Raw genomic sequence first — 26760 nt, forward strand, 5'->3', positions numbered from 1 at the left:
CAAGGCCTAGCTTCTTTGTTCTCAGGCACTATCTTCTCTGAGGCCCTGCAGGGGACTGTGGTTTGCAGCAAATGGGAATTAAAAACAATACCTTGGATAACAACACTCCTGGCCAATCTGTCTCAGGACAGGCCTGCCACAATACTATTATCCTTATCATGCATTGCAATCAGTCTGGGTATATGTGTTTGTGTGTGTGTCAGAGAGAGCCAGAAAGTGTGGTAAAATAGCTAAATTAAATGAAGGACCTGTTTCGTCAACATGAATAGTACAAGACCAAGAAATGCTAATTACCGCAACAAGGCTTACAAACACTGACAAAATATTTTGTTCCATACACATGTTCACTTGTGAGCTTGCATTTACTCATTCTTTCTCTCTCTTATTCATACAGACAATCGAAAACATACAGAGCGCCTGGCCAGCTAACTCTGACAATTTCCAATTCCCTTTTGTAATAAAACAATAATAGAAGAACACATCCTGCCCAAAGGGGGCCATAAAACAGTTTTATCCAGGAGTGTCGTTAAAAGGCTAAACCAATCTCTTCATTTAGCCATCACACAGGCAGATTCCCTATGGTATGCACTCAGCCCATCTTAGATCCTGGGTTGGTTATAAATATGCTATTACCAACACACAACAGGGGGTTAGAAAATTCATCTGGCAATATTAAACCATAAAAAGCATGGTGTACACTGTAGAGACAGCCTGTAGGTATTGGCAGACAAACAATCACGGATAACATTGTTATGCTCACATGCATGGATGTGTACACGTATTGTACACAGACGCAGGGTGTACCAAACCCCATGAACTTTTTGTTTTGCAGAGAAGGTATATCACTGCACCCATTTATCTTAACAGAGACCCCATAAAATAATTTGCAAATATATTTGAATTGACTTGAAATACAATTATACAACTCTAGGAAAATAAGAACATACTGTAGCAGCCCATATCATCATCAATGGCAACAGGGGCCTGTATTCATACAGAGAGTCGCTCCTTCACATCCTATCCTACTCTGACAGAAAGAAAAAAGGAAAAGGATTTGGTAGGAAAGAGATCACTGAGCGTCTCGATTGATTAGCTGATCAATCATCTGACTCAGACGCCAGTCGACAAGAGAGTCGATCAATGGGACGTTTGGGGAGAGAAGAGACCAATCTTAGACATCTGAGCCAACAGAGCCAGGAAGTGAAGTCTCCTGAGGTTGAACAGAGAGCTACCTCTCTATATCTAAGAAGACTTGTACTTTTTAAGAGGGCTGGTTGGGGTGGGGAAGCCTTTGTGAAAATCAATGGGTGTCTTAAGTTCAACCTGCTTTTCAGGCACATAGATGGGAAACACTGCATGGATATAAATGTAACTACAGGGATGTGAGGGAGCATGATTAACTATAATCCTGAAATGTACCAATTATAAATATCCCATTATCAACAAACAGATCCACAAAGGACAAAACTGTGACAGCACAGCCATAAAGTGACTACTGTACTTAAAAGGGTTGTCATGTGGTATATCTGTTTTCATCAGAACAGAAGATGTTTACTTGATTTTTTCACTGCTCTCATATTTCAGAAACGTTCATCCTACTGATGAACCAGAAAAAGATTCATACCCAGGTCCATGTCAGAGGCTTTTAGGCGGTGCGAGTGTGGGACGTTCTTGTAGATAGCATCCAGGATCTTCTCCTTCACCTGACTGATGGTGTCACAGTTCAGGACCTTCACCTGGATCTCTGGGCTCTTCTCATTTTCTGGATGGATGCAGTTTACCACCTGTAAGCAAAAAATATGAACAGAACTGACAGTGTGAGGAGGGACTCGATATAAGTATCCCAAGCGTTGACTTTTGTTATTGACAACAGATCATTTCTGAATCCATCTATCTGTAGGATTTCTTGCAATATTTTCAACTGTAAAAGAAAAGAGTTGCATCATTTGAGATACAATCATTTTCCAGGTTAATCTAGTGCAAATGATAAAAGGTGTGCTATATCTAACACGTTTCAGCTTGGTAGAGAAAAGGTTTGTGTGTATAATGTTAAAAATGTTGATTGCACTGTGGATTGGTACTCAATGGAACAGTAATAATTTTGTGTTCGCCAAAGGGTCTGTGAGAGAATTGCATCAGAAAAAGGGGAACCGGGGAAACTGCTCTTTCCTCGGAGCTTGAAGAGAGACAGCAATGTGCTACTTGAATTGATGAGCAGTAAACCAGCTAATTATAATATTATTATCATATTCATCAGTACTTTCGGTGCTCGCCTTCAGGTGCTGGGGAAAATACCCGAATTTTCAAGCACAAATACATAAATATGAGGGTAAATGTGTATTCTCTATGCACTTTTCCTTCCCAAATATGTACTTTAAGCCCATACATAAAATTCAAGCTTCCTATTAAATAATTTTATCTTTAAGTGTAGTTTATTCTACACATCTATATTGTAAAAATTGTTGGGGTGATCTGAGTATAGGTGATTCTGTTGTGAAAGGCCAATTTAAAGCTAATTTCTGGCTAATTTCCAACCTCCGTTCATCATGGACATTGACAAAATATACAACTTTGTACTCCTAGAGAGTAAAGTACAAACAGCTTAGACATTACAGAAGAAAGCGGCAAAGACTAAAGTGTGTCCCCTTCTGAAACAAACATGTCACAGTGGAGAGGACAACAACAGACAGACCCAGTGGAGTCTGAACTTGAGGTTCCAGAAAGAGAGGGTGCGTTCATGTACAGACGCATACACACATGCATAACCTCTTTCCTTCATCCTCATACCGAAGCCCTGCTCCTTTATTTGACAGCTCCAGTCTCAACAGGAAGTGAGGTCGCCACTCCTGTGCCCCCTACATGTCAAGCGTGACAACGACAACTTTATGTCCCCATGCTCATCTCATGACCGACAACCCATAACCACCCTTTTTCTCTCCTCTTGTCCCTGAAAGCATATTAAATGTCCCCTTTTAGCCCTTGGACCCTTGGGCCGATGAACCTCTTACCAGCGTCTTGTAGTCAATCTGTTGTCTGATGAGCTTGTCCTCGCTGAGCGAGTAGCGCGCCTCTCCTGTGATAGAGTCAATGGGGCCTTTCTCCATCTGCTGCTTGATGGCACAGAAGAGGGAGAAGAGAGGTTCGCCTGCACACTCCTGCACAGAGATTTGGAGAGACATAGAAAAAGTTTGGAGGGAGAAAGAAAGAAAACTTTGAAGCCATTTCTGCACTCAGCTGACTGACAGACAAGTTGAACAATATCTGAGAAAAATGTCTATCCAAGATGTTGTTGTTGTTGTTGATGTTTTTCCAGACTGCTTTGCCTTCAAAGTTGCTGAGCAAAACTTATGAACATCATGTCCCAAACTCTATTGTTCCCATAAATTAAAGAAAACTGTACCAGCTATATTAATATATAAACTTTGATGAAACAAAGCCAGAGTTTTAGAAAGGTTTGATGGATAAACAGTGAAGAATGCCATAAAAGACAGCCTCTTGAAGTCACCCCCATCTTCCCTGCCTGCTGTTTATCAAACAGAAGAGATTGGCCATTTGTCATCGTTTTTATTCTCCTCCCAGCTGCAGTAAAGGGATGAGCAGAGAGACGGAGGAGAAAAACAGGATCTTGGTGACATTTTTTTTTTAAGGTGGAGAGGAGTAGTAAGTTTTGCTTTTAGCGAATACTGCTGTCATATTAAGTAAAACGTACTGATCAATGGCACATCAACATGGGAGATACATGTTAGCAAGAGGAGGACAACTAATCCTCTATATATATCGTCTGTATGCTAGTTACAGTAAGATGAGTGTTTTTAATCAAGACAAGCAGTTGCAAAAAAATCTTTTTGAATATTATCAAAACAATATTCTCTGAATGAAGGCCCAAACCATCTATAGTTTATAGCCCGTGTAGTATAGTTAGATTTGCATAGATAATTATACCCAAACACAGTTCTGCTTTAGTTCAAAGTCTACATTACTGCCATAAAGAGTTGTGATTGAATCATGGAAACTAAACTGAAATTACAGTGGGATAGAGCTAGAACTAAACTACTTGATGGAATTTTTAAGTTTAAAATGTTGAGGAGAGTTTAAGAAATGTTAAGGAGTTACCTTAAGAAACTTGTAGAGGAGAAACGTAAACCAGTTGGTCAGCATTTTCTCTGCGACAGACTCAGTCCTGCAAACAGACGGACACAAAGCACATAATGAACATATGATCCTCCACACTCTTATTACCATCATAAATATTCAACACCATCATCAAATATTCTGGTAAAAATGATGACCGCTGCTAATGAATAGGCTTTCGTTACACAAACATAATTGCAATGACATGAATTGAGAGAGCCTTTGCACATGCTATATGATGGCCTTTCAGACAATCTTTCGGCTGGCTTTTATGCTCAGGCACGCCAAGGGCAGCTCGTCTACGGCGGCGGGGATTTTAATATGAGGCAAAGCAATTAAAAGCCTTTATTTGATCCCAGTGGATTGATGTCGTTAGGGGCTGGAACGGCTCTGTAATAACACTGGCCTCATTATCAAGCACTCCCTTGCCTATTCATTGGACTAACACTCGATCCGTGCACAATAGAAAGTGAATGAATACATCTCCCTCTCTTTCTCCGCCTGGCATCCATGCTCCACTGGTGTGGCAAAATGGTGTGTGTCTGTGTTTGTGTGTGTGTGTGTCTGTGTGTATGTGTTGACCTGGGCCAACAGTGTGTGAGTGATCCCGTGTGAATGACTAATATGCATACATAATAACAACAGCGGTGGTGGCGAGGGGAGAAAGAGCAGAGGCGAGGATCAGATATCCTTTGACAGCAACCTTCTTGGCCAGCAGCAGGGGTGTGTGGGTAATCTGTCAGAAACACCTCAAACACATACACATACAACCGCACACCCCTCCCTTTCCCTCTCAATGAGAAACTACCATAGGCATCAATATTTCAGGATTAGTGTCCATTGTGTCTATTTGTGTGTGTAGGTTTTGTCTGAGTGTTTCGGCTGCCACCTGCAACCCTCCCACCCCTCGCCATTCAGACAGCCTCTTGGAGGGGCTCCACACTAAAGCGTGAGGGGGGGCCTGATGTCCGCTGTGCCAGTGGGCTTGCCTGGCACCCCCCACCAACACTGGCACAACACCTGGGGGGGATTAACTTCCTGCCTCTCACTGTGCCCGCACTTTTATTTGCCGCCCCTCCCGCCTTTGCTCCGTCCACAGATCCAAAGGTCAACAAGGTCACCTTTGATCTTTTCTTTCATGTGTCCTTGCTGTCTTCCTCCCTCCCTCTAGCTGCCCAATTCTGGATCCTGTAATCATACACACTTCCAAATCCTCTCCATTTCCACAAATGTAGCCCATCTATCAAAGGGATGAAAGGGGCATGGAGAAAGGAGGAGGTGCGCAGCAAAGGAAGTAGGGAGGGAGTAGTGAAAAAGGAAAATGAAGAAAAGAATGAAAAGAAATGATTTGGCTAAGCCTGCCCTTCCCTTTTCTTCTCCTTCAACTTCCTTTTCCTTACTCAATTCCAATAGATATTGTGTTTTTGTGTGTGTCTGTGTGAGTGGACAAGCGTACGGCTGTTTTAAGGCTAGCGTGCAAAAAGCACAAATTAATCCCACTGCGTATGTATTCAGAAATTACCATGTGTGCTGACTAGTGTTTATTGTGTGTGTGTGTGTGTGTCTGTGCATGCTTCTGGCAGCGGGAGCCAGCCCTGCAGTAATAAGAAGTCTTGGCACGGCCCCACCAGTTTGCTTATGCTCATTCTCAATCATAGCACAGTCTATGGGGAACAAGGATAAAAATGGCACTGTGACGGAGCTGCTTTAGATCTAACGTTAGTGCTTGGTATTACAACTTCCAAACAATCTTCTCCAAACCTCTCCTTGGCTGTTATTCAAAACACAGCACAACCTATGTTTGGGTTAATGCAATGAAATGTGCCGTGGCATGTTGGCATGGTCAGGCTTGCCTACTTGGCAGCCAGTCAGAGGGGCAGTGGGCATTGAGAATGATCTAGAGCAGAGGGGACCTGGCAGTGCTTCGTTCCTGCTGATTACCGTGGTAGGGTGGACGGGAATCTTTCCTTCATCACACACATTTAACATATTAGCTGGCCATAGCTGCCCATAATATGTATTTGTATAGGAAATGGACACTTCACTATCCTGGACAACTGTTACTTCTTAAGAAATAGTTCATCTTTAATGGTAACTTCACCCACTGGAAGATGCAAACATAAAATCCAACTAATATAGCTATAACAACATAATCCTGCCCTTCATGAGTCATGAGGTCTCAAGGACCAATCCTACACATTACATTATGTTCACAAACATAAAACAGAGAGAAACATTTAATCTCAAGACTCCTTTCTTGCAAGAGAGAGCGATGGCGGCTGTGTTAACTGCAAACATATAACTACATCAGAGAGTCTTGTCTGGTTTCAGTCACATATTAAAAACAGCACAGCTTGAAGTCAGAAATCATTTCCATTTCCCACTCACGCTCTGGGTGAGGAAGATTGGTCATCGTATGTGTCAAACAGGCTCACAGCGATGGCTAGCTTCTGACACAGACTTGTTGATGCACACGTGCACACATAGAAACTTATTCTGGCTCTCGCACCACATGCACAAGCACAAATCTTCTTTCAACAGAGATTATACTTACAGCTAAACAACGGGAGCTTTAGCTGTGTGTGATAACTATGTGTCCTTGCTTGAGCCAAAGTGAGGTTGTGATCAACACAAGAACATATTGGGCTTTCATCTTTTGACCAAAATCAAAACTGCGATTTTGACGCATCAACTGCAGCCAAACTAAATTTAAGGCTATGAAAAGGCTATTTACTCTGCATGATGGGAAGAGGGATGGTGGTATGCAGAGCTGAGTGAGAGATTGAGGGATGGAGGAAAAAGTGGAGTTAAAGGAGGAGAATGCAGCAAGGAAAGCGACAGATGGTTGTGGAAGGCTCTCGTTAGTTAGCTTGCCTGGTGGTTGTGCTTCAGCACAGGTTGAGATGGGACAGATGGAAGGATGTGTGTTTGTGTGTGGAGAGAGGAGACACACTACACACACACATACAGAGATTTCTTGGAAGAGGAGTCAGTGGGTAGCCGTGCTCAGATGCTGTGCCAGAGACACCCTGCTCACGCACTTTAAGCATTGATTTAGCAATCAAGAAAACAGGGGAGGGGGAAGAGGAGGGAGGAAGAGCTGGGAATATAGATTGAGAGAGCAAGAAGAGAGGAAGAGAGAGATAAAGATAGTGACGGTGTGACACAAGCACCACAAGCATCAGAACCGAAGACAAATAGAGGAGAGCAATGAAGAGCAGAAAGAAGCAGGTAGTGAGGGAGAATAACACTGAGAGAAAACAGGGCGAAAGAAAAAAAAGAAAGAAAGAAGAGACAGAACAAATTACAGAGAGAGAAGAAGAAGGGAGGGAGGGGTGCTATCTTTCCTAGACCAGATTAAGCTTCATCTTCACAGCCTTGTGCCTGTGTATCTGGGGCTATTTTCAGCTGCTATCCAAGGACATGCCAGTCAGCCCACACTATGGGGTGGCGTAGCGTGCTCACACTGCCTCATCACATCTGAAATGCATGCTGGGATGTTGAAGGACTAATAAGCGCATCCGTGGAGGAAGAATGAGATGAATACAATCTGATCAGTGCCCATCACAATCTGTGTATGACAAATGGGCAATCAAACGGGGCGTGCGTTTGTTGTAAACATGTGCTCTCCCTCTAGTGCTGGATGTGATGGCATTTCACCTCCAGGTTTTCCTTCTCCCTCTCCCTTGATGACCAGGAAGATGGAGAGGAAAAGAAGGAATTTTAAAAGAAAGTGTGACAGAATATGGTGTGTGGTGCTTACAGAATAGTTTTTACAGTACTTTTTTAAACAACTATTTCATCCTAAACTCACACTGGCAAGATATATCAACAATATCTGTGTATAGCACATATAAGGCTCTGGAGTCATGTAAGCTACATGATCAAAGAGCTGATTTCACTCTCTGCTTCCATGCCCCAGTAGTCAGCCTTCTTCACTTGGTGACACAGCTTTAAGTGTCTCCATTGTCCTTGGCTACCTCTCTCTGTCTCTGCTGTATGTGCCATCTCTTATGTTGTATCTACTGCCAGGATCAGTGGTTACTCCATTGTTTAGTGGCTGCACCATGCTCAGTGAGCTCTGGCTGCAATTAATCATGCCTCCTGCCCAGACAGCATTAATCTCCCTCTGCATCACCAAGTACAGTCTAAACTGTCTTTCACGAGGTGAATATGCCCAATGTCCTCTGGACTGTACGATGAACAGCATTTATTTTAGTGCCTCTCTGCATGATGTATGCAGAGAGAGTTTAGCCGGAGGGAGAATCAGAATTTTAATTGAAATAATATGGACAAATTAATTTGTGACATGCCTGTCACATCCTCTGGGGGTGTCAAGTCTTGCCTGACGACGCCCCAAGCAAAACAACATACCAATACCATGATCTTATATGAATAACACAAGAATAAACATACATGCACACACCACACACAACAGCTGTGAGAAAGCTGGTTTACTCAAGTAACCATCACATTTACCAAACACCACAGGCAGGAAGCATAATCACATACAGTGCTGTGCTCAAGTGCATGCCATTAATGCAGTGACTACAAATCCAAGGGAGGATTGTGACTGTGCCAGAGTGGGAGCTTTTCTCACTTTCTCCATTTTTTCATAAATGAGTATTTTTTTTCTCTTCAGCTATTTGAAATTGGATTCACTGCTAATTAATCATAATTATTTTGCTAATGATGTGCATGGCAATGCACTCTGGTGTCTCTGAGATAGAGCAGGCAATTCAAGGTCATGGGAGTTAATCCAAATGTGTCACAGATAGGGAAGACCAAGTGGCATATCCAGTCCTTGAAGAAGGGTTGACATAACTAGTAATACTTTATTCTTATCCCTTACCAAGCGCAATACAACCGTACATTTAGAGATGATGAATGTATGTGGCAACTGTTCAGTATTTAGCATGGGGCCTTTGACTTTTCATCAGAGGGAAAAAGAAGCATACATCAAAAATGGTCACTACTGGCTGTGTAACTCTGAGAACTTCTCAGACAGTCATAGGAGCACAGTTAAACTTGGGGGTTCTCTTGTGTGCCAGCTTCTCACCTGCGGAGCAGCAGTTTCGGGTGGTTCTTGCTCTCAAGGTTGCGGTCTATGAGGTCAGACAGCAGATGCTTTAGAACATCCGTGGCATACTCCAATTTGCTCTGCAGCACTGTCATGATAAGGGAGGCCACGTTGCCACGGTCCCTCATGGAGAAACCACGCTGGGCCTCCAGAGTGCGAATAAAACACAGCAGGAAGACCTTGTTGTTAATGAGCTGGCCAAAGAGCTTCAGCCCCCTCTCTACTTGCTCCTGGCGGTAGCCTGGCACCTGTAAGGAAACAAGAAAAATGTTCACTTTACTGAAACACATTAAAAATAACAAGGAGGGAGAAAAAGTACAGATTCTGTGTTGCACATTGAAGGCAATGACATATAGACCTAATTAGGCATCAGTTTATTTGAATGTAATAATAGCTCTCTGCTTCCTTGTTGATCAAATGCTTTAATCTTTTTTATCGATTACAGTAACATTAGGTTAAAGCCTTTGCACAGTGAACTATTTTTTTTTATATTCAATTATCATTATTATCATTTTTAGATCAGGTGTATATTAACCAAAGCTTAAATAGAAATCCCTATAGTAATAAATAAAAGCATGTATAGTTTTTTCTGTTTAAAAGTCCAATTATCATTTAATAAATCCACCTTAATAAATGAAGATGAGGAGTGGGGAGAAATAGAATGACAGAGCAAAGGAGGCAGAATCTAGGGAGATTAGGAGTTAAACATATTCCAGCTTTTGTTGCATCTAGTCTGAAGGTTGAGAATAAAGGCAAGAAAACACTAAGCTTCTAGAGGGAATGTTTATTACTTTGATGGCGCTGTGTTCCACACTAATGCAAGTTGAAAGGTAATGCAGTGATGTGAATTCCCCTCATCTGAGCCCAGATTGTTCCCGCACCATTCATACTAGTCACTTGCTGCACATGCTTCTCTTATCTATTTTTTCATAAATAGCACCTATGGAGATTATGGGGTTTTTTATCTGTCAAGAGCACTCGTCGTAAGACAGTATCTCTTTGCAACCAATGCGGCTGTCAACCAGCATATGTTCTCTCTTTTTACCTTTCCTGGAGGAATCCCTTGTAATCTGCCGGGAGCTATTGTTACATTGCAAGTCTAATTTCATACTGCTTGACAAGATGTGCACTGTGTTTTGTGTGCATGTGTTCTAAGAGCGAGTACTTACCATGTGCAGTATGTTTGAGTGTGTGAATGTAGGAAATCTGAGAAACACCTACAGTGTGTGTATTAATAAAAGTTTACAAATTCAAAGATTTTTAACATCTTTTTTTAAGGAGCGACAGTGCATCAAAACAGCAAAATGTCTTGACCTACTCACAATCTCCATGGTAACTCTGTAATATTTGAGAAGACAGGTGGAGCAGTAAAAATGACAGTAAGTGAGTCTTGCAGCTGAAACTGAATTGTTTCCGTTGTAAAGATCAAGAGCGAAGGGAGAAATATAATGGCAGAAAAAAAAAATCATACAAAAGCAGAAGGCAAATGGGATTCAGGAGTAAAGTGAAATTGTTGGGAAAATAGAGGGAAAGGAAGTGATTTTGACTGCTAAGAATAAACCTTAACAGTTACAAGGAACTAAAATGTCAAGAAGCAAGCTCTATCGAGAGCACACATGCCAGAATATATCTTAATATCTTTCTACATATAATTCAGACTTTGGGGACATTTCTAAGTTTTTCTGTATTGCATGAACTTCCCATTGTCTCTGTAAACCTAGACAGGCTTTCTATAACCTGTGCTATTTCTAACTGTCTACAGCCCACAGTCAAAAACTTGACTTTAAATTCTCCGACACATCAATAACAATTAAGCAGCCATCAACTGCGTAAGACAAGCCCGCTGCTTTTTTCATTAGGCTCCTATTCCACATTATACTCCTCGTACAGTCCGACATTTATACCAATTAAAACATAATTAATATTGCTTATTACTGGGAAATTCTCATCAGGGATAGAGTGGCCAACCCTGAGGGCAGTGAAATGGGGGTCCATCATTCTCTTAATGGAACAAGACGACCTGCTCAATTATGGCTGTCTATCAATGTCACCACTGGGGATAAATGGCTTGATTTTTTTTTTTTTTTTTTGCTTTTCTCTCTCTGATTGACTTTTAATTTGTTTTTAAGGTGGAGAGAGAAAACGGTGCGGTGTCTCATATCATTAGAGTTATTAATGAGACTGCTCTCCTGATTTGAGGGCTGCCTTGTTTGTTTTTGAAAAAGTGTTGTTGTCGGCCGTCAGAAGGCTTTTGTTTACTAGACAGTAACACAACAACATCAGCGTCAATTTCACCTACTGTGACCCACCACATTGCTAATTTGCTTGCTCATTTTGCTCTCTTTTCAAATGAGGCTAATTGCATTGCAATTGTTATTTGATAGAGACTGAAGAACAGGTACACAAACTTGTGCTGTTTGCATCACTGAAATCAGACAAGTGGTAATATGAAGCGAAATTGACTGGCAAATAATTAACAACTTCTTATATCTATAGTATACTTATAGTGTACTTTACTGATCAACACACTTGGCCCTGAAGCATGTTAGTTGAGAACCTGACTTTTATTCTATGTGTACAAAATGTTTTTCCTGTGTCATCAATAAAACTCTCCACACCTGCAGAATATAAATATTATTAAGTAAATTTAACAAGCACTGTTTTCTCTGGTTACAAGGTGTTCCTTCTGTAATACAGAAATTACCAAAGGAGGTATATCCATATGTAATATATCAGTTAAACGCTCAACCATACCTCCAGGTCTTTGAGTACAGGATGTTCCTCAATGCCAGGGAAAAGGACTCGCATGGTGTAGGTCCTGTAGTCCAAGAAGGGGATTCCTGCTCCATCCAAATCACTGGTCAACTCATGAATGTCTGTCTGGAGCTCTGCAAAAGCTGACGGATAAACCAGATAGACAAACTGGTTAGTTTTACCAAACAATTACCATATGATTGTGTTTCTATGGCATCCTATGATCCCAGATAGCATACAGCCATTAGATCAGTTTCCTAGACACATTAAGTGGCAGCATTGAAAGGGGCGACACATACCCCTGAATAAACCGACACTATAAACTGAATTCACAAACATGAGACTGGAATACTGAATAACAAAAAAGCCTAAACCTGCAGTGCGGAACTTTTACATATAAATGAACATCCATTACATTCAAGCCCTTGCCAAATGAGTTCACACAATTCTGATTAAGCCTATCACTGCACGGTAAATCTCTCTGTATTTCACAGTATACCAGAGTTTTTAATCTGGTATCGGGTTTGACATTCCGGCTGGATAAATGCATGAATGCAGACTTCCGCCAGCTGAGCCGACTAACTTCTGGTTAGCTCTCTGCGAACTTGAAGGGGGATAAAATAATTTTAAATCATGCATCTCTTCTAGACTTTCCAAATGTTATTGGACTGAATAGATCGAATTCTGACAGCGAAATTAGTCATTTCGCTGGGGTTTTGTGACACTTATTTATCCACCATTTTACAGCTGCAACAGTAGCAAGTAGGCTATGGTGGAGCCTATGACATAAGTACATGTTGACAGTATTTTTGTAATCACTTTCACTGCAAGAAGGGGGAGACAAAAGTCCCGCACTCCAGCTTTAAAGGCACACCATGCAGGATTTTACTAAAAAACAATGTATTGACTAATAAAGTAATCCCTCTCAATCATCACTTATAACCCACTACAAGTATGTGGCGGTGTATTTATCTGCAGAGACCCCGCCCACTGCCTGTAATTTATTATTTTGCTGTGTTTGGGATGCTTTTGGGCTGCAACCATTGGGCAGTGTGTGTGTAGCCAATAACAGTGTGCAAGTATGAGGTCGGGACTCATAGCGTAGTGACCAGGCTACATTGCTGTGTTTTTATTTGGTTCAGTCCCTGTTTCTCCGTCTCCCTCCTCTGCTGTGTGCTGCTCCTCTGCTGCCGCTGTGTCTGTTTGACTGACACACACATGCGTAGCAGAGAGTGGGTGTGTTATTTGCGCTTTATAACGTAACTGCTGTGAAACAATAAGAAAATATTTTATAACTCCAATTCACAGCTTTGTTCTCGCCACCACCACTCGCTCTCTTCATTCATGCTCTAGCTTGCTCGACCGACGTGCTCTCTCTCTCTCTTGCTCACTGGGCCAGGGAGGAGGGGTCAACTTTGAATGCTGTGTTTACAAACATCAACCAACAATTCCTGCAAAGTACGCCTTTAAACATACTGTATTTTTAATCCATCCATCAACAAGTTCACCCTGCAAATGCCACTTTTATTTCTTCACACATAACATATGGGATTCCGTAGTCATCTTGGAGTATTTTTAATGAAGTTGTCACAAGACAAAAACATTGAACTTAGAGATTGTGTGTTTTACAGGTTTCCTTGTTTGAAATAGTAGATAAATTCAAAAAGCTTAGAACATTTCCAATGTGGCGCATTTAGTTGGGCATGTGGAGGAAGAAACACTCAAAATCAATTTAACCCACTGCATCAGCATCTCCCCTCTTACCTTCTTTGCACTCCAGTGCAACACGTGACTCAAGGTTGTCCATCTGCATCTGCAGCCTCTTCAGGGTCAGGTCACTCTCACGAGACTTGCGTTTGTAGGCAATGAGCACCACCACGATGAAGAGGATGAGCAAGGCACCTGCTGCAGCAATGCCAATGATTGCTGTGCTGCTAAGCGGGCTGTCAGAAGTGATGAGGACCACACCTGGCGAAAACTCGATTCCACCCACACGAGCCTTGGCATAGTGATAGAAAAAGAGGTAGATTATAATTACTGTTATGTGTAAATACACAAATTTACTTTCGAGAAGGGTTTTTTTTTCAGAGAATATGTTACTGATAAAACATGACATGTGCTTAAGTAAACCAGAGCTATAATTAGAGAAGAGCTTCATTTAAATATCGCTTCAGCAGTAACACTTGTAAGAGGTTTAATCTGACCCTTAGAAAAGAGAGAGAAATGGCAATCAAACCCTTGCAAAGGAACTACAGTGGTGCTCAAGGTAAAGACTTACTACAAATATTATATAAACTATAAGATAATATTGTCACCCTGAATCACCTTTGGGTCTGTGGTGTATTTTTTGTCAGTAAAATCAAGATCAAAGCTCAGACAGACAGATATATTGATTTGCAAATTCAAAGTGTACACATCTGTTTATTTGTACAGCTTCTAATTGTTTTACAGTAATGTGTCCATTTCTTTCCATGCCACTGGGTCCAGGTGGTAACATCAGGAAGCGCTTTGTTCAAAGTGGTCCCTTTTAAAACCACAAATGGAATCTTTATTGAGTTTGCTGGGGCCCTAATCCTTCTTATTGAAGGCTTATTTGTTTGTCTTTTGTCTGCTTGTGGGCAGTAACAGGAACCACATGGCTGATTGGATTAGAGCTGTAGTCTGTCTGGAAGTGGACAAGGAGATGGATAGAAAGCAACACGAGAAATGTCTGTCTGTCTGTCAAACTGTCAATTGATTTGTAGGTCTGTCTGCCTGCCTGCCTTCTCCACCATAGCCTGCCTATCTGATGTGTGTGTGTATGTGTATGTGTGTGTGTGTGTCTGTTTCTCTCTCTCATCTTTGTGAGGATGTGCCGTGTCACTCACCAGGACCTTGTGCCGACCCGTCAGGTTGGGTGACTCACAGAGCAGCTGGGTCTCTGACACTGTTAACATGCAGGTCTTCTCCCCTATCAGAACTGTGTAGTTCAGCTTCCCATTTCCACTATTGGTTGGTGGAAGGAAGTTCCGCCCCTGCAGAAAAGTATTTATGTATTGTTAAAATGAAGGATAAGAGAGTTGGGGTCGAATTACTCATGCAATTAATAATTATATCCTATAATAAATTAGACTAGAAAATTACATTTACAATATTATGGGTAATAGTCTGAAATTATTAAACCAAGTAATGGATATAAAATAGATTTGTATATGATTAGTATAGGCAGAGCTGTCTGTACCTTAATGGAATATTAATATTATCAGGCACACTGATAGTGGGTTTGTTTCTGATAGTCTAACACACACTGATCAATATATGTGCAGCATAGGGCTAGGCAATTTTGTTGAAATCAGTATCATATTATCAATATTTTTCTGTCACAGATATCATGTCATGTATGTAAAATCATATAACATAATCACATTGTTGCACCAAACTGGGTTTCACTGCTTCACCAATCTTCAACAACAATCATCAGTGACAAAATACCTAATTTTATTTGTTTTATTTGTTGGTTTTGTTTAACAATTTGCTCAGAATCACTCCACTGAAAGTCGATGAATTATCAGATTTAACTGTAATTCAAAGTGGGTGTGTGATATCTATCCCCCCTACCTTCAATATGATGGGTGATCCAGGTTTAAGCTCTAGCACCCCAGACACGCTGAGCAGTTCAAACTCTGGATTGGGGAAGTAGATAAAGTTGGTGTTGTTGAGTGCCATCAGAGCCTGCACATCGTCCAGTTTAAAGCCAAACTCATCTGGTCTTTCAGGCACCTCTTGCTGCCTGGCCAGGCTGATGGGCAGCTCTGGGGCCTGGCACAGCATGGATGTAGGGCCTAGCACCTGGCACAACTGGCAGAAGACAGACAGAAAGAAACATTTATATTTATGAATGAACACATCTTCTGTAAATTAAATGAGTGTTTAGTTGAAGCAGAGAAATGTTGACTTTCATGTGTAAAGTGACAAAAATAAACATTATATACTTTCATTTTGTCATTTTTTGTGTGTCTTTAGGGAGTTGTTTTGGTGCTCCCCATCTTATTAAAGATACTGCATGTAACTATGCATTATTATTATCATTTTTCGTGACTGAATCTCAATATACTTCATACTCAAACTGTAACTAAGCTCCCTATTACCTCACTCACGCCTTCTTGCAAGTCAAGCTCTATCAAAGTGGCACTTGAATATGCCCCAAATTCACTATATGCCAAGCCAGTTAATAGTGTGAATCTTTTATGTCACAGGTTTAAATTTCACTCGGCCCACTAGAGACTCAATTCCAACTGGAAGCTCCTCTATTTCAAAAAGTGCAAAGAAAAACCTGTTGGGATATTTTCATTCAAAGGAGGCACCAAATGAGATAGTGTGGAGTCTCACCACAATCAGGCTTTGATGTGTGAAGATCCAGGAGTGATAACTAGGTCCTACCATTCCTTCATTACCCTCCAGAAAGACACCCCCACCCTCTCATCACTTCTTTATCCTCTGTCCCGTTATACTACCCTGTGATCTTTTCTTCTCCTTTGACACTTATTCTTTATCTTTTCTCTATACCACTTTACCACTCAATTACAGTGTCTCTCACATCTTTTTTCACTGTCATGTCTCACTCTTGGTTTGTTGCTCTTTGTCTTTGGCCTGGTCTTTTAATTTGACATGTGATGCTTTTTTTTTTTTTAATTCTTCATCTTAATTCCTTTTTTATTCACATCTCTGAGCCAGTTTTACAAACAAGAATGGATTGTCCAATCTGTCATTGTCATACCACATACCCTTCAGCATTGCTCTAACATCTCCATTCCTCTCGGTCTGTCAGGGCGTTGACAAATCAACCACCAGCAAAGGTCTCATTCACAGACATTTTGGTCTCATCCAGACATTTCACATTCCAAAAGTAACCTCTGTGGTGCAACCAAACCATTGCCTGTCACTGTAATTGGCTCCTTAAACATCAAACTTGACAAATCTGGCAAGGTCTTCAGGACATCACCGACATTTATCCTGTATTGCTGCAAGAAGGCAACTGCAAAAAAGTATCAGCACACAGACCTTGCTCAATCCTGGAAAGTGCACTAGATGCTTATTTCTGTTTCCCTCTCACCCAGTGCAAAACTGCTTGCAGAAAGTGAGAGGTGGGGTAAATGATCTATCAGCACATTTCATTTATGTTCGTTCAAAGTTCAAGCTGCGTATACAGTAGCTTGAGACCTAATGCCTCGTACAGGCACATATGAGCAGATGTTAAATGTGATGTAAACTTATGCTCAAATGGACCATGAAGAACATTACTACCTTTTGTTACTCCCCCTTCTTTCAATGAGATCACAGAGGCACTTGCATGGTTTTATCTACCCTCCCCTGGGTGCAAATGGTGAATAAAGGGTAAAAAGAATTTGATAGGGCCAATCTGTGGTTTTTGGTTCGATGTGAAAACTTTCTATTGTTGCAGAAGTGGGGAAAGAAATTACATCATCCTCTATTAATTCAATTGCAACCTGTTGATTTGTTCACTAGCATTCTGAGTTTTTTCCTTGACCCATTTACCTAAAAGTGGCACTGAAGCATTAAGTCATGCAGGAAAAAAACACTGACATTCACTATGGCCAACTTTCCTTCACATGTTGTACTGCTGAGGGAAGTTAAGGACTTCAAAACACTGATAGTGGTGCAGATATTGTATAGACTGCATGTGTGAGTGCATTTAATTCAGTTGTTTTAGATGATTTCCAACCATCCATCTTGTTTTGCTAAAACAAGATCTCTTGAATGTACAGGATGTAGTAATCTCAAAAAAAGCTTTAAACACAAGGCAGCTTGTTTCATCACACACACTATTTGTGTTTGCAATCACTTACATTGAGGGTCTCATGGCCGTTGTATTTGGCTCTGATGAGTGGGGTTTGAATAATGTCCAGGTTAGTTCCTGTCACTGTCACTGGAGTGTGTCCACTGTAAGAGAAAAAAGATTGACAACAAGGTTCAAGACGATTATTGTTTAACAGAAGGTGGTATGATTAGCTTAGGCCATTGATGCAAAATTATGACATTGCAGACATTGTATTCTGTCATAAGTCACCATCTCGCTCAAAAAAAAAAAAATACTCCAAGCAGTATCCTTACCTGTAGATGCTCCACTCTGGCTCTATTTTGGTGATGGTGGGATCCTCCACATATTCAAACCGCAGGTCTTTCTGGAGGTGAGCCTTGTCTATGCTCACAGACACAGACACGTTTCCATATCCATGCAGGGAAGCATGGGTTCGGCAAGTGAGCCACAGGCCACCTCTCCTAAAGTGACCACAGGATGAAACATTAGTTATGTGTAACAAATATAGTTAAACTGCATAACAAAAATAAGGTATACAGGGGGCAGTCAGTACAGTTACCTAATATAGATTTTTTAGATAATATATTACATTGTGTAGACACTCAAGATTCATTAGTTTATCTCTGCCGATGCAGATTACTAAATGGATATAAAACCATTGAATGGTTGGTTAAGTGGACATGGGTGTATAATTCATTGACTGAACTTGGAATTCTGCATTGATTAGAGTTAAGTGGCTGAGTGTTGGATTATACAATAATTACATGTCTTTTCCCAATAATTTATAAGAAATCATTTCTAATTTATGACACCATTCCCTGATCACCCCCGCATTTTTTAAGGATATTAAATAATTGTCTCAGTTGATGAGGGAAGAATAACTGTTCCCACATTAACTCAGACAACGATCTAGTGAAAATGATGCAGTGAAAATGAGAACAGTCAGAGACGTTTATCTCTGTGGTTAGAAGTCATTTTTGGTAACAAGCCTAACACTGGCTTTGATTGAGCTTTTGATTGACTGTTTAATTGTGACTGGAAGGGTCAGCTCTGGCTTGTTCCCCACTAACCTCAGATAAGTGCATGGCTGGTCCTTAAACATGATTGACACGTTGCTCCCAGCATCAAGGTGGCTGCCGGTGATGTTGACAATGGTTCCCCCAGAGACTGGCCCTCGGCTGGGCTTGAGGTTGTGAATCCTTGGGATCTGGCGAAAGGGCAGAGCGTTGAAATTACATAAGTCAATTAGAGAATGAATTCAAGTGGAATTAAAGTAGAAAATAAATTATGCATTACAGTGAAATTATAGTGCTTGAAAAATAACAAATGACCGAGAGACCATAAGTTGCCTTAAGTGTACAGGCTAAGAGGTTGATCAGTAAAGCAAATAAGGCTCATACAGTATTTAAAGTACAGGGTAAAATTACAGTTATCACCAATAAGCAGGGATTAAATCAGGGAGGTAGAAATATGTGAGCAACTTTTTATATATGTAGAAAGGTTGGTGGTTAGGTTAATGTTTTTAATGTATATAAATAAATACAGACAAACTTGCTGTAACAGTGAAACAGAATATTATTTAATACTATACAGACACACCATAATGGTCTCTTTTCTGGTCTCCTCTGATGTTAATATAACACATACTCTATATTCTAATGAAATTATACAACACATTGTCACACATATTCTTAGCCCAGTCATAACTCTTTGTTAAACATACTGTAAACTCTTTCTACTTCAGTAATGGGCAAAGCATTTCTAACATTACAGGATGATACCCAAATGTTTTCAATACGATTAAACTCTGAGTTTATTTTAATAAACTAGGAGTGGGCTCCAGAAAAAAAGTAAATCTACTGAATAAGTGTACTCAGCTAAAACGACTTTTGAATGTTACTATACAACTTAATCTGCACTCACTAATCCTGCCTATACAAAGTGACACAGCAGGAGCTGATGTACTGCATTGGAAGCTGGGCATAAAGTAAATACTCCTTCAGTTCTTTTGGCCTTCTTATAATCTCATCTCCAGCCTGCTGTGTGGTGTAACATCTAGACCTGTCATATAATCCTGTACAGAGACCCCATTGAGAAATAAACCTCAGCCAGCACCCATTAATGGGAAGCAGTAAAAATGAAACCACTGCATAAAACGAGTACATAATGGCAACAAGTGCAGATTTATTTCTGAGTGCTAGTGAGTGTGAGTGATGCTGATTAATCGTGCGCAGTATTCAGAGCAGAGTGTTGAAAAAACACAAGTGTGTGTTACTGTATGTGTGGCTCTCCTGATTTTGCCAAGTGGTGTTGTCCTGAGACCAACATTTCATATGATAGCCCTAGGACAACAACTGCCTCAGCCAATTAATGTTTGTGATGTCATCACAGAGAGCCCTGCTGCCAATGCCTGCTAAATAATAAAAAAAAGAGGTAAAAACAGCTCTGCAAAGATGCACAAATTACAAGTTGAGACCAACATGAAAGTTTTCACATCTGCTTATAAGTTTACACTAGTCTGCTACTACAGCTTTATTATTATGAGGACATTTAAATGCATATGCGCTTTTTAGATTAGTATTTTGCTACCATGGAAGTAAGCTAACATTAGCTTACAAAGGTGAGCTAACAGTTAGCCAGGTTGCTAGCCAAAACCATGGATGTATAATAAGAGCTGGATAGGGCGCTGCCTCTCAGTCTTGCAGCCAATTTTTCCCCAGTGGCCACTCGCGGTATTGCAGCGAAAAATCCCCCTGCAGCCAAAAGGATTTTCACCATAAACCACCATTGTAAAACAGGCGTCTGTAAAACTGTTGACAGGACACCTTGAACTGCAAACAACGTCAATTATGACTCTTTCTATTATGAACTTTTGATTCATGGAGGTTTTATATTTGTAAAACTTTCCTCAAGCCGAGAAAAGCGATTTAAAAATCTGTGACATCATCACAATGTAAAGTCTGTGGGCCGAGCAGGAACTCGCAGGCGGGGCCAGTGGGGGAAAATACTACTGCGCATATTCAGTGGGCCGCACAATGCGGAAGCAAACCCGGAAGCTAGAAACTTTTTTTGGCGTATGCGCCAGGCGAGCAATTCCTATAGGACTGAATGGGCGCCATTTTTAGTCCGGTATCCAGCTCTTATAATACATCCATGGCCAAAACCAATTACAATTGCTATCTATCTGGCTCAAATGATGTTGATATTTTTATAGCGTGCCTAGCTAAAAGCTAAAACTTAGCTAGCTAGCAAACATGAGCAAGTTAGCAAGCCACAAAGCCAATACTAAGCAAACAATTAATGTGTACGGTAAATACAAATAATATTTGACTCAATAAGACATTTGATTTTTTCTCATATTTAAAAGGACACTAGCAAAATATCTAGTTTTAACTAATAAAGTATAAACTTTCCTCTTTTATTGATGTTGATTGAGCCCATAAAATTCTGCAATTTTATGGGCAATGCTGCAGGCAACAAGTAACAGTGAGATTTATGGTCAAAAATCTATCCAATATGCTGAGGCAACTCTTAGGGTACTATTTAACATCAGAAGTTGCCCATAATTTTGCTTTGTCTATCACGATCCTTGGGTTAGGGATACTCAAATTTTTTTAGGGTAATTTTTCAGGCAATATTGCAAAAGCAGATATATTTTAAAACCATCATAGTAATAAAGCTGTAGTAGCAGACTAGTGTTAACTAATGAGTACATTTTAAAACTTTCATGTTGGACATTGAGGTCAACATTCATATGATGGTCTGAAGACAACATTAACAGTGAATAAAGCAATGATGACTTGAGGTCAACATTCTGATGATGGCATGAAGACAACATCATATAACATAAATCATACATATGAAATAAAGCAATGTTGACCTGAGAACATATATTAGGTCTTTTTTTTTTTTTTTTAATTTAGCAGGCATCAGTGGCAGGGCTCTCTGTGATGACATCACAAACATTGATTGGCTGGGGCAGTTGTTGTCCTATGGCTATCACACAAAATGTTTGTCTCAGGACAACAACCACTTGGCAAAATCAGGACGTGCACGAATTTATGTGTTCATGTCAGAAAAAAAAGTTTTTATTACTGCACGTGTTTCTTTCTCATTCGGCACTCAGTGACTGCCAGTCATGTCTCACTGCTGATACATGCATGAGATAAATGCTGAGAGGGAGACTCTTGGTGAGAACTACACCGTGTTGGATCACAGTCAAATATATGAAGTATATACAGTATTAACACAGTAGGTGAGAACACAGACCAACAACCAGCGAGGTGTTAACATGCAGAGGGTGACATATGCAGCATGGGTGCCTTCCCGCTCATAGAGGCAAAACAGTGAATGTAATGAATCCATCAGTTAGAGTAATTTTAACCATAAAATAGCCAGAGGAAACCTAAGTCACAATGATGTAGTGACCAAGGAAAACAGATTTTTATTGTGCTATATATTAAAAAAAGGCAAATCTCATGATGATGCAAAATACATATGTTTTTGTCTCGAATATCGCGATTTTTTAAATAAAAAAATACAGGTGTTAATACAAAAAGACCAAGAGATGAAAATAGACTCACCACAAAGTAGTAGTACTTAGAGGACTTTGCCATGAATTCTGGTATGCATTCTCCAACCCCAACACAGACCTGCACGTTCCCAGTATACTGACTCTTCTCTGCTTTACCCATCTCACACACAATCCTGTGAACACACATACAGACATCAGTGTGGAATATATAAGAAAAAAGAAACATATGCATATAAACCACATGTATATCCAACACACAAAAATGCTTAGGCGACAACCGTTGGAAAAACTTGCAGCAGTTTGCTTTGACAGCAATTGCACAGACCAGCCGGTGTAATGTGAATGGACTTAAACCTATGTTAAAACCTTAATAAAAATAATGTGTTATTTGGCAGCAACTCCATCTCCACCGCCAACCTGTGGGAGAAAAAGGAAAAAGTCTCTATCTTTTTTACATATGACCTCAAATACAGCTACTTCTTCTGCTAGGTCAGCATTTGCTTAGAAAGTGCTGGCACATAACTTACTTTCTTAGCAGAAGAAGCACTGGATCTGTTGATAAGCCAACTTTAAACTAGTTTAAAATAATTTGATAGATGGCACCTGTAAGGACCCATAGCACTGGATTAAACGGAAATGTCAACTAAATGTAATCTTCTGAACTTTCAAAAACGATTATGGTATTGTGTGTGCTTGTGTGTTTGTGTGTGTATGTGTGTTTATGTATTTGTGCCATTACTGCATAAAATGTGGAGACCAGGGTGGTTCTATGTGCCCGCAGCAGTACACACACAAGTTTCTTGTGCTCTATGTGTGCTGCTGTGACTTGAAGTTAAATTAAACTTCACTCCAGGCCAATTTGGCATTAGTTTGCCTCTCTCTCTTACTCTATCTTTTACTTGCTCACTTTCTTGCTGCTCACACACTAACACACACCCTGAGGTATGCATTCTAACTCATGATCTGACGGTCAGGCTGAGTTGTTATGGCTCTGCCGTGTCAGTGACCAAAGGTAACATAACACTGGTTCTATGTCTGACTCAAGTGTTGAGCTGTGCTTTCAATGGGATTATGGTAAGTATATGTAGAGCAGAAAAATTATGCTGAATTTATGATTTTGTTTTCCTGCGGTTCAGATATACTGTTTGACTTATCTTTATGGTTCCAGTGTAGACTGTATTCATACATAATGTTTATGGTTTGGTTAGAAAAATTGTGAATATCAACTGGCTGATGCAGATGGGATTAATTGATCTGCAGGAATGTAAATTGAGAATGACTATTTAAGTATTTGCTACTTACTACCTGGTGCTGCCAGGTCATAAATATAAAACGTGACTTACTGTTCAGCAGGGATGTAGCCCTCACGTATGGGCGTGCATTCCACTTCAGCCACCTTCACGTTACCCTCAATCTCTCTGAACTCCAGTCCCAGGTTCTCGCCACGGATAGTCACGAGCGTGCCGCCCTCTCTGGGACCCCGCAGAGGGGTAATCTGTTGAGATTAAAAAACAGACTGATGTTTTTGAAGATTTGTTTTTGTGTTTTCTTGAATAACAGCCATTAGGACATCACAAGAGTATTTTTCTGACAGTGTAAGGTGTGACTGAGCAGAAGAAAATAAAAGGACCTGCTTTAAAACTGAAGCATCAGTAAAAATCAGCAGCATCCTGCTGCCAGCAAGAATGCTACACTAAACATGTTCTGTCATCAAGAAATTCTGGTTAACAGTTGTCTCATTGCACATGTAGATGAGCAAGCCTAATAAAAGTGCATTCAAAAACTGAAATGTATTGAAAGTATGTAATTACCAGCTGAAACCCTTGTCCATACTCTATCCACATCTCAGTTTTTACCTTTATATGCTATTATTTCAAATAATTTCAAATGGCTTTATTTGTATTTTATCTGAAATGTGTTACACTCCAAACAGTTTGGACTGCAATAGAGATTTGGATGCTGTAGTGCACAGTGTATTGATGTTTTACAGAGGTGTTATCATAAGAGAGCGGTGGTTTAGCAGTGTGCACTGTTAAAGGCATATTATCAGGATTTTCCTAAAAAACAATGTATAGACTCAAAAATAATCCCTCTCAATCATCACTTATGACCCACTAGAAGTGTGTGGCGGTGTATGTGTCAACAGAGACCCTGTCCTCTGCCTGTATTTTCTTTTTTTCTTATTATTTTGCTGTGTTCGGGATGTTTCTGGGCGTCAACCTTTGGGCATCGGGTGTGTAGCCCCCAGCCAGTAATAGCGTGCAGGGTGTGAGGTCGGGACTCAAGTTACATTGCTGTTTAATATGCCTCAGTGTTTCCCCTGCTTCTCTGTCTCTCTCCTCTGCTGTGTGCAGAGTGCTGCTGTGTGGCTGCTCCTCTGCTGTCGCTGTGTCTGTTTGACCGAGGGCGGGGCTGAGCTACACACACACACACGCACGCAGAGCAGAGAGGTCACAGCAGACAGGATAAGCATGTGCTTTGGCTGCATTCAAACAGAATCTGGCAATGCAGCACCTTCCCGCAGGGTTGTGCGGAGGTGTGGGCGTGTTTATTTGCGCTTTAGAATGTAACTGCCGTGAAACAATCAGAAAATGTCTTATTTATCTGATTCATGGCTTTGTTCTCGCTACCACCTCTTGCTATCTTCACCACCGCTGCTCTCTCGCTCTCTCTGTCCTCAGCTCGCTCTGGTGTTGTTGAGCTGGCAAAAACCAACAGCGAAATCCTGCATAGTATGCCTTTAACTAGTTTCTGGTTATAAATTCCTATTTTAATATGTTTTAGTCAAAAGGACAACTTCCCCAATGGCGTGAGATAAAGAGTGTTAGCGAACAGCCAGTCAAACTAGAATATTCTTAAGTATTAACAAGGCCCTCTGAAAAAGCAATATAGAGCAGAGCTCTGACATAAAAGAACAAACATGTATAGAATTATGATTATTTAATGGGGTTTAATTTAATTAAAATTCCTTGTGGATAAAGGTTAAATGTTTCTGTTCCCATATTATGTAGTTATCAGAAAAAATGAGGTTGGTCAGACAGGAGAAAAGGCTTCAGAAAAGAGACAACAAACGACAAAATAGCAGCTCCAGTGACAGCTATGGGTCAAGACTTAGGGTCAAGGGATTGTCATTTCTCAATCCTGTTTTTACTGAAAACCACAACAATATATTAAATAAGATGAACTTAAAACTTGGCATTGGGTGACATCTTAGCAGTAATCACAGTATCATTTGATTTATCCATAACATCTCTCATTGTTGATGAGGCGGTTCCAACATCCATCAACACTTTACTCACACAATTACTTTTCAGCCTGTGAGTGTGTGCGTGTGTGTCTGTGTACGTGTGCGTGGGTACAAATCATCAGGCCGGCCCAGATGGATGGATGTTAGAGACGGACACAGAGTAGTCTGCTCATATCCGTCTCTGCCAAATAGAAGTCCTCCATGCTGCATGCTGCAGGCAGGGGCCCAGCTTTAATGGTGCTATGTCACCATCCCCCTTGAAAAATAGTGATCCCAAGGATTTTTACTGAGGCTTAGACTCATTGTTTCTATGTTCAGTTGAAAGCTGGTAGCATGACCCCCTGCAGTGTTCATAGGTATAGTGCTGAGTAAGAATGTGTTTGGCTTTATCTTATATCTGGTATGTTGTAGTAGGATAATCCTTATGCCGCTGCCATATGTGCATCAAAGGACTTTCATTTGACTATTTGATTATTTTTCAAAGAAGTGGACTAAAACAAATTGAACTAGCCGGGCATGAAAGGAACTAGCCAATCAAATGACAGCGGCAAGCTCGAGCCAGGTCATGCACAACAGAAGTCCTGACGCTGTCATGCGAGAGATATCGCTATCGTATGGTTCAATGTCTGATTAATAAGACTCCCTGCTGATATCTTAATGAAAAAAAGAGCCTTCTGGGAACGGGGCTACAATACATGCAATTAAAAAGATTGTGTGGCTCTCCATTTATTAGCAAATATAGAAGATGGAGAGGGAGAAAGACTTTAAGAGGAATATTGAAGGAGGAGGAAGGAGCAAAAGTATGAAAGAGAGAGAGAGAGAGAGAGACGCAATGAGGCGTTGATTAGATTTGTGACTTTGACAAGATAATTGACGGTTGGGTAGAGGCAAACACTTAATCACTTCTCACTCTCTCTCCCTTTCTCTTCCCATCTTTCAATGTGAGTCTCTCCCTCTCATATTGTTGATGGGAGTTGTCATTATAATGAAGCGTATTAGAATGCATTAGGGCCCCGGTCGTCTTGGAAAAGTCCTCACTCCTCACCCACTGACAGTTTTTATGGGGGACGTGAGAAGGCTGCAATATGTCCCTGCTGCAGCTTCAGGGATGTAAGAAGAAATATAGGGCCCATCTCCAAGAATAAATCCACTGCTCGGGGTGAAGACAAACACTAGAGTGGAGGAATGATAGAGAG

At 40.7% G+C, this 26760-nt stretch overlaps 1 protein-coding gene across 3 annotated transcripts in view; it reads right to left on the bottom strand.

The window, feature by feature from the left end:
• Positions 1-26760, bottom strand: part of plxna4 (plexin A4) — a 240020-nt gene that overhangs the window by 21036 nt on the left and 192224 nt on the right. For all 3 annotated transcript variants that reach the window (XM_042403692.1, XM_042403693.1, XM_042403694.1), the window contains 13 exons: positions 23661-23812; positions 22367-22490; positions 18854-18990; positions 18077-18244; positions 17812-17905; positions 15563-15802; positions 14833-14979; positions 13730-13964; positions 11966-12108; positions 9191-9459; positions 4114-4180; positions 3009-3155; positions 1625-1784 (listed from right to left, as the gene is read on the bottom strand). In XM_042403692.1, coding sequence (XP_042259626.1) covers positions 1625-1784; positions 3009-3155; positions 4114-4180; positions 9191-9459; positions 11966-12108; positions 13730-13964; positions 14833-14979; positions 15563-15802; positions 17812-17905; positions 18077-18244; positions 18854-18990; positions 22367-22490; positions 23661-23812 — 2083 coding nt within the window. The remainder of the gene's footprint in view (positions 1-1624; positions 1785-3008; positions 3156-4113; positions 4181-9190; positions 9460-11965; positions 12109-13729; positions 13965-14832; positions 14980-15562; positions 15803-17811; positions 17906-18076; positions 18245-18853; positions 18991-22366; positions 22491-23660; positions 23813-26760) is intronic.

The sequence above is a fragment of the Thunnus maccoyii genome, chromosome 23 (assembly GCF_910596095.1).
Source record: "Thunnus maccoyii chromosome 23, fThuMac1.1, whole genome shotgun sequence".
Lineage (NCBI taxonomy): Eukaryota > Metazoa > Chordata > Actinopteri > Scombriformes > Scombridae > Thunnus > Thunnus maccoyii.